Source organism: Anas platyrhynchos, chromosome 3 (assembly GCF_047663525.1).
Source record: "Anas platyrhynchos isolate ZD024472 breed Pekin duck chromosome 3, IASCAAS_PekinDuck_T2T, whole genome shotgun sequence".
Lineage (NCBI taxonomy): Eukaryota > Metazoa > Chordata > Aves > Anseriformes > Anatidae > Anas > Anas platyrhynchos.
This window is the reverse complement of record NC_092589.1, coordinates 98,208,137-98,220,793: the sequence shown is the minus strand read 5'-3', so window position 1 is coordinate 98,220,793 and position 12,657 is coordinate 98,208,137. Positions and strand designations below refer to the sequence as shown.

The 12,657-nt window shown below is 33.4% G+C and overlaps 1 protein-coding gene across 2 annotated transcripts in view; it reads right to left on the bottom strand.

The window, feature by feature from the left end:
• The window catches only part of CSMD1 (CUB and Sushi multiple domains 1), a 1,163,917-nt gene that overhangs the window by 79,914 nt on the left and 1,071,346 nt on the right, over positions 1 to 12,657 (bottom strand). For both annotated transcript variants that reach the window (XM_038176472.2, XM_038176473.2), the window contains exons 50-51: positions 9,826 to 10,011; positions 1,100 to 1,294 (exon numbers count right to left, since the gene is read on the bottom strand). In XM_038176472.2, the coding sequence (XP_038032400.1) occupies positions 1,100 to 1,294; positions 9,826 to 10,011 (381 nt within the window). The remainder of the gene's footprint in view (positions 1 to 1,099; positions 1,295 to 9,825; positions 10,012 to 12,657) is intronic.

The following is a 12,657-nucleotide window of genomic DNA, read 5'->3' as shown; positions in this document are numbered from 1 at the left end:
GGTGGTGTATTCATTAAGCTCAAGGAAGAATACAGGGAGTGAACACAGCTGTTGCAAAGAAAGCTGAACTTATCTCAACACAAAGGGGATCTTCTCTTTTAAAATGAGTGTCTGTGTTAGTTGAGTGGATCAACTGACTGTGTAAATGGCCTTCCCTGAGTTAATCAAACATCTGTCTTCCTGAGACAGCCAGACCAGCATGGGTAGATGTATACATCGCTTACCCACACACGAAGTATTAAAACTGAGCAATCAGTAAGATTAATTTTTAAGACAGCAACAGGCTCAAGATGGCTTTATCCTACATTTTCCTTTCCAGGGATTAGGGATGCCCAGTGTTGTGATGGTGAACACATAAAGAGTGGTAATAGGAACTGTGTTTGTGTTGTGATCCAACTGTATATTACAATTGCTGTAATATATTTGTGTTATTATTTCAGTATATTGCTGACTATGCTGCTAAATTGAAATTTTGTGTAATGTCAAATATCTTCAAATAAGTAAATTTGGCTGTAAATATCTATCTAAATCTATCTTTCTAATTTCTAGGAGAGAGAAAAAATGAAGTTTGGGGGAAATTCACTAAGGCTCTGAGTTTGTAACCCCTGGCAACTCTATGAGCGCACTGATATTCTCTAAATCCTTGAACATCTGAAGTTAGGACTGACATAAGTTATGATACATGTGAATGAAGACCTTATTAAATATAAAAGCCTGTGTGTGTTTCTCCAAGTGTACCGTTTCCATGTTTCATCAAGACATCAAGGCAATGTCACCTTCTAATATAATATAATTCTAATCTGAAATCCTCTAAAGTAATAACATCACCTCCTACTATTCTATGAACTTACCCGCTAGTTAAATAAATCCACAGTCAGAAATAGACCATTGTCCAGACTGATCTTATTATTACTTCTTATTGTATTTTACACATAAATAATTTGAAACAACTAATTTTAACAAGTAATTGAAAAATTCATGTTCTATTACTCACAGGAAATTGATAGCATAAGAACTTTTTTAAAAATAAAAGAAATATATTTATAAAATAAAATATATGTATTAAAAAGTATAGTGGATTCTGTAAAATGCTCCTTACCCTTGCAACTCGGCCTTTCATTGCCTACACTCCAGGTTCCATTAGACCTGCACTGTATGAGTCTTTGACCCAATAAATAATATCCAGGACTGCAGCTGAGCATGACTTGAGCTCCATACTCATTCAGTGACCCAGAAATCAGTCTCCAGACAACATGTTCTGAAAGCAGAGTCTCTATGCTTGGACAAGTTACAGCTGTAAAGAAAAGACACTTAAATATTAGCATTCTATCACTACATTTCTTCACAGAAAATGTCTTGCCTTACATTGCAGAAGTCTTGCAATGAAAAACTGAGCACACCATAAGCATTTTTGAAATACAAGTTCTAGGAAAATAATGAATATCATATAGTGAGTATTGCAAATTAGGCAGAATTATGTAGTACATTTTCATTTAGAGAGATGCAGTGGAATAATGACAGACAGTCATGTTCTAACTATTTATTTAAACATTTTACAGACAAAAAAAAAACCTACAGTGGTTTTAAATGAAAAACAAATATTGCTATGTAATTTTTGCAAAAGCTCAAAGGTTTTTTTGTTTGTTTGTTTGATTGTTTTAATTGTCCATGCTATTTGCTTTAGAAAATCTCTAACAGGTTCTTAAAACAGGTTGTCAGAAAAGCTGGTAACATGCATTCAAATGCTAATTACCATAAAATGGTATACTGTGGGTATTTGAGAAAATGATTACATTCAGGTTAGAACACTTGCCAAAAAACAAAACAAACAACAACACCAAAAAAAAAAAAAAAAAAAAAAAACATTTAGAAAGGTTTAAAGGTTTTTAGAGTGATTTCAGCTCTGTGGCTCTTAGTGTTTTAGATTTTGTAAGATAATGCAGTTAGTGCATGTAAGAAAGAACTGTGGTTAATGTTTTTTCATAAGGCTTACAATAGCTATCAACCAGTTTCCAATTAATGATCTGCAATTCAATGTAAAACAAAATATTTGATATTTAAGATACTGACATGAATTATGAGCATGAATATGTTATGAAAGAGACTAGCTCAGGCAAATACTGAAATACACAGAAAGTGATAAAAAAATCCTGTAAAAATCTAGAAACTAGATTACCACCACTTTTCAGAAAGCTTTAGTAATACTGCAATTATATCTTTTCCAATAGCTATTTTACCCATAGCAAATTCTATCATCTAAGAAATATTGCGCTGGCAACATAGCATATATGTGAATATGTGCAAGAACTTATGAAAAGGAAATCATCTTGAGAACTTTTCCAAATGACCAGTTAGAAAATTATGTTGAGTTGAAATTTTAGAATATGTTTTTACATTTTTTTTCAGTATGTCTTAAGAAGGATTGCTAGTATACGATCAAATTGCAACTTAAGAGTACTTCACTTTCTCCTTTATAAAAATATTCTGAATAGCTATAAGCAGCTTTCTACGTTAAAGGATGACTTCCTACTTCCTAATTTAATTTAAATTGATACCGGTACTAAACTATGTTTCATAGCTACTCAAAGATTACTCTCTATTAACCAAAAATTATTTGTTGTTAAATATTATAAGCCCATTTAAAAACTTTACTTAACACCTCAGAGTGAAAATCAGTCTGTCAGAAAATAAGTCTGTCAGAAGACTAAATTTATTCTAAATAGGCATTTAATACCCTGATAAAATTAACATTTTTATCGCTTCTTCTTTCAAGTAGTAGTTTTATTGAGAAATATGGTTCTTTCAAAGATGAAAGCAAGCTTCTTATTTAGTCTAATAGTTAAAAAAAAAATAAATAAAAAAAATAGTCTTAACCATAGGGGATATCTTAAGACACTTAGAGATAAGAAGCTCAACTATTTCAACACATGTAAATGAGTAACATAGACAATTTCTTTTAATCTTGTACTGGAATTAGTATGTAATTTATTCTGTTCTTTAGCTACAAATACACTTAGAACCTTGTTGCAAGAACACTTTAAAAACTATCAGATTTCAATACACAATTGTACAATTTCTACTTGAAATTGTAACTAAGTACAGAATATACTTCTAGCTACAGACTGTGTTGATGTAATCAACTAAAGTTGTTGCTTGAAAATTTTATTTATTATTTTCCTCTCCTTCTGGAAACAAACAAAAAACACTATTAAGAGAAGCTGGATTTATTGCACATAGATTATAAATCTACTAATTAACTCTCAGTCTCCCTCTTGCAAATTATAGACAGGGTAATTGTCATTTACATACATAAAGGTGTATAAGGGATGAACTCAACTTCTCAACTTCCTCCAGATGTGAAGATGTGTTAGGTATGTTCTCCTAGGTATGTGTTTTAGAGAAATGTATGAATGCTGTTTTACATAAAGTAATGTGTTTTACATAAAGTTTAGGTCAGAAAAAATAATTAGCATTTGAAATTATTAAAACTACTCATTTTAATGACATAATAATCTCCAGAAATTGTTAATTTTGAATAGGATCAAAAGCAGGGAAGTTGTTCTAAAACCTCTGATATACTTTCTACTCAAGATATTGATTAATTCTCTATTTTTTTTTCTTCTGATTAATAAATACATTGAACTATTGATATTTTCTTAGAATCTGAATACCAAAATGCTGATGTCTCCCTTTTACTGAGTAACCTTCCTGTCCAAGCAGGACAGAAATAAGCTTGCCAATAAGCTTGCCTTTGCTTATCTTTACATAAGTCAAAAAAAAAAGTACATCTCATGCTGACCCAGCAGTATCTTAAATATTGTGACTCTAAATGTTATTATTGTTTCAAATAAAAAAACAGAATGTATAGGATGGAAAAAAAAAATATCTCAGAGGAGCTAGCTATTCTAATTTGGAAACAAAATGAAATCTGATGGTATATGATTCTTCATCCGGTTGTTTATGATCATAAAGAAACAGAATGGGCATTTTTTTCTTACTGTCTTGTGAATTTATAATGCAATTTATTAGAATTGATAATAATTTATAATTTATTATCATTCAAATATAGCATTTTGACTAAATTCACTATTGGCTTAAAAAAAAAGTCAAGATTAAGGTTAAAGCCTTATATCATGAAATAAAAATAAATTAGTACGGTTTAAATTCATAAGTATTAGTAAAATTAGAAGATTGTAGGAAAAAAAAATCCTATACACCACAGAACCACAGAACAAAGACGAATAGGATCACAGTATATAGCTTCAGTGTGCTAGCAGAAAAGAAATGCCTTGAGCAAAAAAAATCAAGCACTTCTTGGTGTTCAACACATTGAAACAGAAAGGGCTTCCAAACATGGCATCAGTCTGCCAATCCAGTCGGCTATGTCAAGTCAATCTGTTATGAGTCTAATGTATCTGGACTAATCTAAAATGCTTGAACTAATTAAGATTTTCACAACATTTTACTGAGCTTCACTGAACTTACTGTCCCTTAACAAGCACTCCATGTTAAAGACCCAACCTTGAAAAAATACTCCAAAAATTACTTTCTGATGTCAGGACTTATTAAAGAAAGTGTTAAGAGAATTATTGGCTATGGTCTTCTAACAAAAATTCTACCAATTATGCAATACCTGATACTTTGCCTGTTTATATTAACAAATTTATTTTTGCACTTGTAATAAAATTAATTATTTATTTCAGATCTACTTGTGATTCATAGTTGTATAACTAGACATTGCTCAAAGATTGAAAATTATTTAAAAAAAAAAAAAAGGTTTCTAAAATTTCTAACTATATTGTAATTAATTTCTGGATAAAAATCACATAAGAAGAAAAAGTTTGAACCATCAGTTATAGCTCAGCACACCATAGCTTCCAAAAATACCAACAGTGAAACCTTCGATATGCACAGTATGCAAAGTAACATTAGCTGCTTTTAAACATGCCTGATATAAGGGAAACTAGCACAAACCAATGAGGGATCCAATTTAAATCTTTGAATATATTAAAGACTATTGGAAAAAAAAGCTATAAAGCTATACATTTACAGGGCCCATCCTGGCCAATTAAAATTTTAGAAAACATAATTAGTCACAAAATCATTTCCTAGGTTAGGCATCTACTATCAACCTAAGAAGGAAAGCAAGTAAGAATAGAGGCTAAGCTATCCTATTCAGCAATATATATATTTTTAATAAACAGATTTCAGTACTGACACATATGCAGTCTAACCTATACGTGTTCATTTTAATTTACATATATAGAGATGTAGTATTGTATAAAATTGTACTGTTTACCAGTTATGGTATTTAGCTTTAGAGAAATGGTAATTTTGGTAAATGGTAACCTTGCCATAATCATGCCACCCTAGTTATTCTAAAAGTATTCTACATCCTTAAACTGTCATTAATGCAAACACTGAGACTGTATTGTAACTCAGATTAGCAGAAATCTTTAGTACTGACAAGCAGTAACTCAAGACTGAGCTTTCTTTTCACGGAACATTAATTTTGGAACAAAGAAACACAAACCCTATTATAGTATTATATATACATACTAAAAAGAAGCAAGCTCTCTTTTACTTTAGAACAAGCTTAGCATGACCTTATCAAATCAGATCTCACTAATTTTTCAGTGGCTTTCTCTGAAGCATCTACTACTACTGATACAGTGAAGCACAACTCATTCTTTCTAATTCGTTCAGTTCTTAATAATGATCTACAACATTTGTTTCTCTATACTATTCAGAGAAAGAGTAAACAATAATACATTCAAGCTAGGAACAGACTTTAGTGTCATCAACTAAGAATTTCATTTGCTGTGGAGAGATAACCCAAATTTTAGATCAGTATTTCTGTTTCAAGAAGAAAGCCAGTATCAAGTATCCACAAAATAAAAATTCCTAAGAAAACATACTTAGCAGCTAAAAAAAAAAAAAAAAAAAAAAAGATAACAATACGTGTCATCTTTAAGACATCAAATGTATTGAAATTGTCCAAAAAATGTATATAACTTCTGTCCTAATTTCAGTGAGTTATGAAATTTTGTATCCCTGCCTCCCACCCCCCCCCCCCCAAAAATCCATTCAAGATGAAAAGGGAGACAAGGGGTAACAGTTTTAAACTTAAAAAGGGTAGAGTTAAATTAGGTATAAGAAATAAATTCTTCAGGATGAGGGTGGTGAGGCAATGAAAGAGGTTGCCCAGAGAAATTGTGGATGTCCCATCCCTGGCAGTGTTCAAGGCCAGGTTGGATGGGGCTTTAGGCAACCTGATCTAGGGGAGGCCCTAGCCTGCATGGCAGGTGGGTTGGAATTAGAAGATCTTTAAGGTCCTTTCCAAACCATACCATTCTGTGATTCTATGAAAAGGGAAAATCACTTTAAAAAGCAATACATCTAAACTTTGCATTTACATCTAAGTACTTTTCTGTTCCCATCTTACAGTCTTTCTGACTTGGAAGACCTAATTTCTCTGCACTTGGTATATATTCTGCAGAAAGTGGGGCATTAAAGAATTACGCAAGAATAATTTTCACTAATTAGTCACAAACAAAATGTAATAATCATGCTACAATGGTGCAGTTTTAGTATAATAATAGGAAGAGATTATCTTATTCAAAAGAACGGAAGGAAATTTCATTTGTGTTCTTTTCCCTTTTTAATTTGTCACTGCAAGAATCAACAACTGTATTTCCATAGTAGCAAGCAAAATAAAAATCATAGATGATGAAATGGAATAGGCAAAATAAAGAATTCCCACATAAGTGTTCTTGTTTTAATCTTAGAAAGACGGAAACTAATGATTTTTCATGAGAGTACAGGTGTATAAAGATGCTAATGCCAGGTAAGACAGCATTTGTCAACTGACTATACTTACAGCTTAAAATCTTAAATTTTAAATCATACCCACGCATCCTTTCCTTTGTATTTGAGTACTAATCAAATTATACTAGTTGGGCTAAAAGGTATTACAGGCATTTCATGTGGCATAGAATAACATATAAAAAAGAAGTATCATGTACACACCAGTATTCATCTATAGTTTGAGACCCAAGTTCCTTGTTTATTCAAATAGTTGAATATTTCTCAAATATTTCTACACCTTTTAAACAGAATGCTTTTTAGAACTGCAGGTCACACTACCTTCCTTGACCAACAGCAATGTACTAATTTAAAGATTTCAGCAGAAAGTTTTAGCAAACTTTACATGGTGTCCTGTATTCATATCTGAAGTTACTATTATATTGTCACTATCTAATGAGAGTAGTGGTCAGATTTAAAGTATTGCCTGAGAAAGGCTTTCAATGGCTTTTTAAATGGTTGTATAGATAGACACCTCCAGTTCCCTTCATCATGTACAATACCCGATGCAAGTGACTTTTATGCCATTCAGTTAAGCTTTCCTAATAGCTATCTCTTGATTGGTATTTCATGTAATTAAATCCAATAACTTAATATCCATGATTCATCTGTGTCTTGCTGTGACACTCATCTCACCATGAACTAGTCTTGCTTGTGATTCATACTAGCATGAAACTTATTTCTAATGACTGAAACCTGGTGTAAATACATTTAATGAAAATAAAGGAATTTCAAATATCTGCCTCAGGCACTGTATTATCAGTGATACTTTGCAAAATAAACTGCACTGATTTCAATCTTCCTTTTAATAGACCTGGGGATAAAATGAAATAATTTATTTACCATTTAACTTTCTGTGCTGGGTTTCTGCTCATCAAGTCTGAGATGTTTCTATCTAGGTCTGGAGACTAAATAAACAGGTTATTGTGATGACTGTCTAAGATTTCAGCACTTTGCAAGTAAGTAATCTAAAGTAGCAGACACGTATCTCTGAATAGTGATCCATGTTGAAAATACTGATGTTAAGTTTACCATATAGGTCTATGTACTTTATCACTTCTCATTTTACTAAGCAATAGGAATCTTTCTCAAACTGAATGCACTTTTAGAAACTTTGTTAAGATATTATAAATATTAAACAAAATGTATAACATTGGAAGTTGTGCTAAACATAGCAATTAAGCTCAGTTTACAGAGTGTCACTGTGTAACACTCAATATTTTCAAAAACACTGGCTACTCCTTTTGCATTGCAAATATACTGCTATTAATTCAGTATTTTTAAATGCAAGGTAGTTTAAACTTCCTCTTTCCTCAAAAAAAATATTGTTGACATTTCTACTGATTAATCATTTAAGTTATGTTTTTTGTATCCTGACAATTTTTTTTTTCTGAGATACTGAAGTGCATTTCAATACATGAGAGCACTGCCTTCCCTCTGTGCATGGTTCTGAATACAGAGCATGCTTGTGTGTGATCACAGCTGGTTTCAAATAATCCTACTTATGTGGAAATGCTGTGTTCAGTTTTAGGCACTGTCCTTCAAGATGTAGATCAACCAGAGATTCTCCAGGGAACAGTAATGAGAATCACCAATACTAAAACAATGAAGAAACAGTGAGGATGAATCACAGCAAGACTGTTAACTTTACAGAAGAGGTGTCTGAGTCTATTAGGTGTAGGGGTCAAGGTGTTGGCAGCAGTGGAGATGTAGGAATGGCTTCTGTGAGAAGAGGCTCTGTGCCAATACCAGCTGGCTCCACACTGAACCCACCACAGTACATAGCTGAACCCATCAGCAAATCTGATGGTACCTCTGGGAAAGTATTTTTAAGAAAAGGCAAAAGATTTCACAGGCAGAGAAGGAGAGAGAAGGGAAAAAATGGAAGGGAAAAAAAAAAAAAAAAAAGTGAGAAAGAACAGTGTGAAAACAAAGGACAGAGAAGAAAGAGAGGGAGGAAGTGCTCCAGTTACAGGAGCTGAGCAGCCCATGGAGAAGACCATGGTGAAACATGCTGTCCACCTGCAGCCCATGGAGGATACCACCCCAGAACAGGTGGATATTTCCTAAAGGAACTGCTGCCTGTAGAGGACCCATGCTGGAGTTGGTTTATCCTGAAGGACTATCCTGAAGCCTGTGGAGATCTGCATTGGAGCAGAGGAAAAGTGTGAGGAGGAAGGAAGAGTAATGACTGCACAATTGCCATATTCACACCACTTTACTCTTTCTTTAAAAATAAGTTGAATTTTACTTGTTTGGAAAACTGAATTGTTTTTGAAATTCAGAATCTAGAAAGCACATACATACACTTTTGATTCTAGATTCTAAACTAACTCTCAAAATTGTAAGTAAAGTGTTATAGTGTTATAGTGTTATTTAATACTTTTAAGATTATGTTCTAATTAGTATTTCAAGCCACATAATCACAGTCAGTTAGTTATTGTTTTGACCTAGCACAAAGACAAATGGAGGTAACCCAATGCATGCAAGATGCCATGTAACATAGTAAAGTAGCCCACATTATACTGGCTGGTTCTGATGGGAGACAAAAATCAAGACTAAAGGACTCTTACTCTGCTTAGTCATCTACATTAGCAGTATTTTAATAAGTAGCTTTTTCTTCTATTAGTTTAGAAACTGTATTAAAATAAATTACGTTTGGTGATGGTAACTTTATCCTGTGAAGACGGTGAAAAGCACATTATCCATAATAAGAAAAAAATACATGAAACTGAATTATGTGAAGATTTTAAATTTTTTTTTTTGAAGATAAATATTATTATTATTAAACAAATTGAATAGGTCTCTTCTATTTTACTACATGACTACATGACGAAAGATTATATGTTCCTGCATGATCAGTTCAGCAGATATGTATATGTAAAAACCTAAGCACCACCACTGACGATTTTTCTGAGTCAGTTTAAGGGGAATATGCTTGAAAAACACATGCCTACTTACATTTGCAGACAGGTGGCCTCCCTTTGTTGCTCCATAATCCATCTTCTTGACATACTGCTGTTGCTTGTTGACTAGATTCTAGCTTGAAGCCCTCATTACATTCATATATCAATCTACTGCCCAAAGTGAATTCATTACCTATAACTGAACCATTCCCAGGAGATTCAGGAATACCACAAGATACAGCTGGAAAAAAAGGAAAGAAAAAGGTAAAGAATTGGTGTTGTCTCATATTGTGTTGTGTTTTTTTTCTCACATAGCCCGTTCATAGCAAATGAAATGAATTTACCAGTTTTACAACATTCCTACAAGCATAAGAGTATTTAAAACATTGATAAACATCTAACAGACAGATTTTATAAATCATTATTTTGTTTAATCCAATTACTATTGTCTGTTTAACCTAAACATTGACAGAAATTTCAACATAGACTATGGGCAGTGGTGTATGTCTCAGGGAAAAATCAAGGAAGTGTCCAAGGTGATTGGGTCCTAGAAACAGTGAACTGGAAATTTCATAAATGCTTCCTATTAGTCTGCTTCCATTCTCTTTGGGTTTCATTCTTGAACTGTACATGGAACTTAATATTTGTTTGCTCTAGACATATAAAACAATATTTAATACTTAAATCAATTTAACATTTTTCTCTGATGAGAAAATCAACTAAATATTGCTAATATGCTAGAAAGAGTTTCAGTAAAGAGCTGTTCAGATAACTTAAACAATAATTTATGTATTTTACTACTTCACTTAAGAATTTTAAACATAATTTGAATTTAAATGCATTAGTTTTAGATACCATGAAGTAAATTACTTATTTCAAATAGGTTCAATATTGAATACTCTCATGTCTCCAAAATGGATATTAGGTCTCACTGACAATTGTTTTGCTCCTCCCAATTATTTTAACTTGTTGTCCTCAGAATTTCTCTCCACACCAGCACTTACTCTTTCAAGCTTATACTTAATTTGCTGTCCAATCAGTGAGATCTAAGTAGCACCTAGTGTTTTTATTTTTATATATATATTTTTAAAAGAGTGCAATATTCTTCATTTTAACAGTATCTCATAATATACATTTTTACTGTGGAGTATAATTACAAAAATATCCATTTCAGTCACTTTTAGGAAAGGTCTCCAAGGTCTGCTTTTTGCCAGATATCTCAGCTCCCTTCATTTTCATAATGAAAAGAATCATATAATTGAACCATATCATCACAGAATAGCTTGGGTTGAAAGGGACCTTAAAGGGACCTTCCAAGTGGAATGACCACTGGATAGTTCCAAGTCCTCTGCCATGGGCGTGGTGCCACCCACTAGATCAGGTTGCCCAGGGCTCCATCCAAGCTGATCTTGAACACCTCCAGGGATCGAATATCCACAGCTTCTCTGAGCATCCTGTTCCAGTTCCTCACCACCCTCATAGTAAATAATTTCTTCTCCCTTATCCTGTTGGGGCAAACAACCCCAACCCCTTCATCCTGCTTTCATAGAAAAATCTGACCATAACAGGAGTGACCACAACTTTGATGTTCTCAGAACAGGCAGTAGAACTGCATCTGTTTTAATGCTCCATCCACTTCCCTAATAACCGATTTAATATTTTTTATAATAATAATAATTTTAATAGCAATAAACAGTTCAATATTTTACCTACAACTAGAACTGACTCATGTCTCAGCCTCAGTCAAGTAAGAAGAATTTTACACTCATAAAATGTTTATTTATATGCTGAACTGACAGAAAGCTAAATTGTCACTCTTACTACCTCATAAAAATGCCTATGTATTCACCACTTCAGTCATGCTTAGTGAAATATTTCAGTGTCTCCAGAATTTTGCTGTATGTCCCTGCCTCTCCCAGAAAACCTCTCAACTCTCTTCTGCCTTGTGGCAATGTGTCTGAATGCTTGAAGTGGAATGTAATTGAGTTAAGATTAACTTATTGTGTCAACTTCTTTTTAGGGCTTCTTTCTGATACCAAAGCTCCACCTCTATGTTAAACATGTATCCATTTAATTCTATAAAACCAGAAGTCAGAACAATATGCCTATCCACACATCCATGAAGGCATATATCTATACATATAGATGGACAATATTCTAGTTCCTTCTGAATACTGCAAGCATAAAGTAACTTAAAATAATTCAGCAGTCTATGCGGAGCAAACAAAAATAATTGATTATATCATCTGAAACCAACCAAACAAACAAACTAATAACCACCCTCCCCCAAAAAACATGTCTGTTTAGTATTACTAGATAGATATTACTATATCCAACAGGTTGGATTGGTCTCTGGGCAACCTGATCTAGTGGGTTGCGTCCCTGCCCATGGCAGGAGGGTCGGAATCTTTGAGGTCCCTTCCAACCCAAGCCGTTCTATGATCCTGTGATTGTATCCTGTGGGAGGGACTCCAAGCTGAAGCAGGGGCAGAGAGTGACCATGAAAGAACAATGGAGACAAAGTGTTAGGGACTGACAGCAGACTTCATTCCCTGTTCCTCTGCACTAGTCAGAGGGAGGATGTAGAAGAGGGTGGAGGTGTAGAAGAGGTGTTTTTAGCTTGTTTTTTGTTCTCACTGCTCTAGACTATTATTAATAGGTAATCAGTTACATTAATCTCCCTTATGCTGAGTCTCTTTTGCCCATGACAGTAATTGGTGAGCAATTTCCCTATCCTTATCTTAATCCACAAGCTTTTTTTATTTGATTTTCACCCCTGGCTGTATGAGGAGGGGGAATGGTGGAGGAGTGGCATGGTGGAGGTGATCTACCAGACATTGTGAAGCCACCACAGAAGTTCAAGATTGAATAGCTCTTGCATACAAGA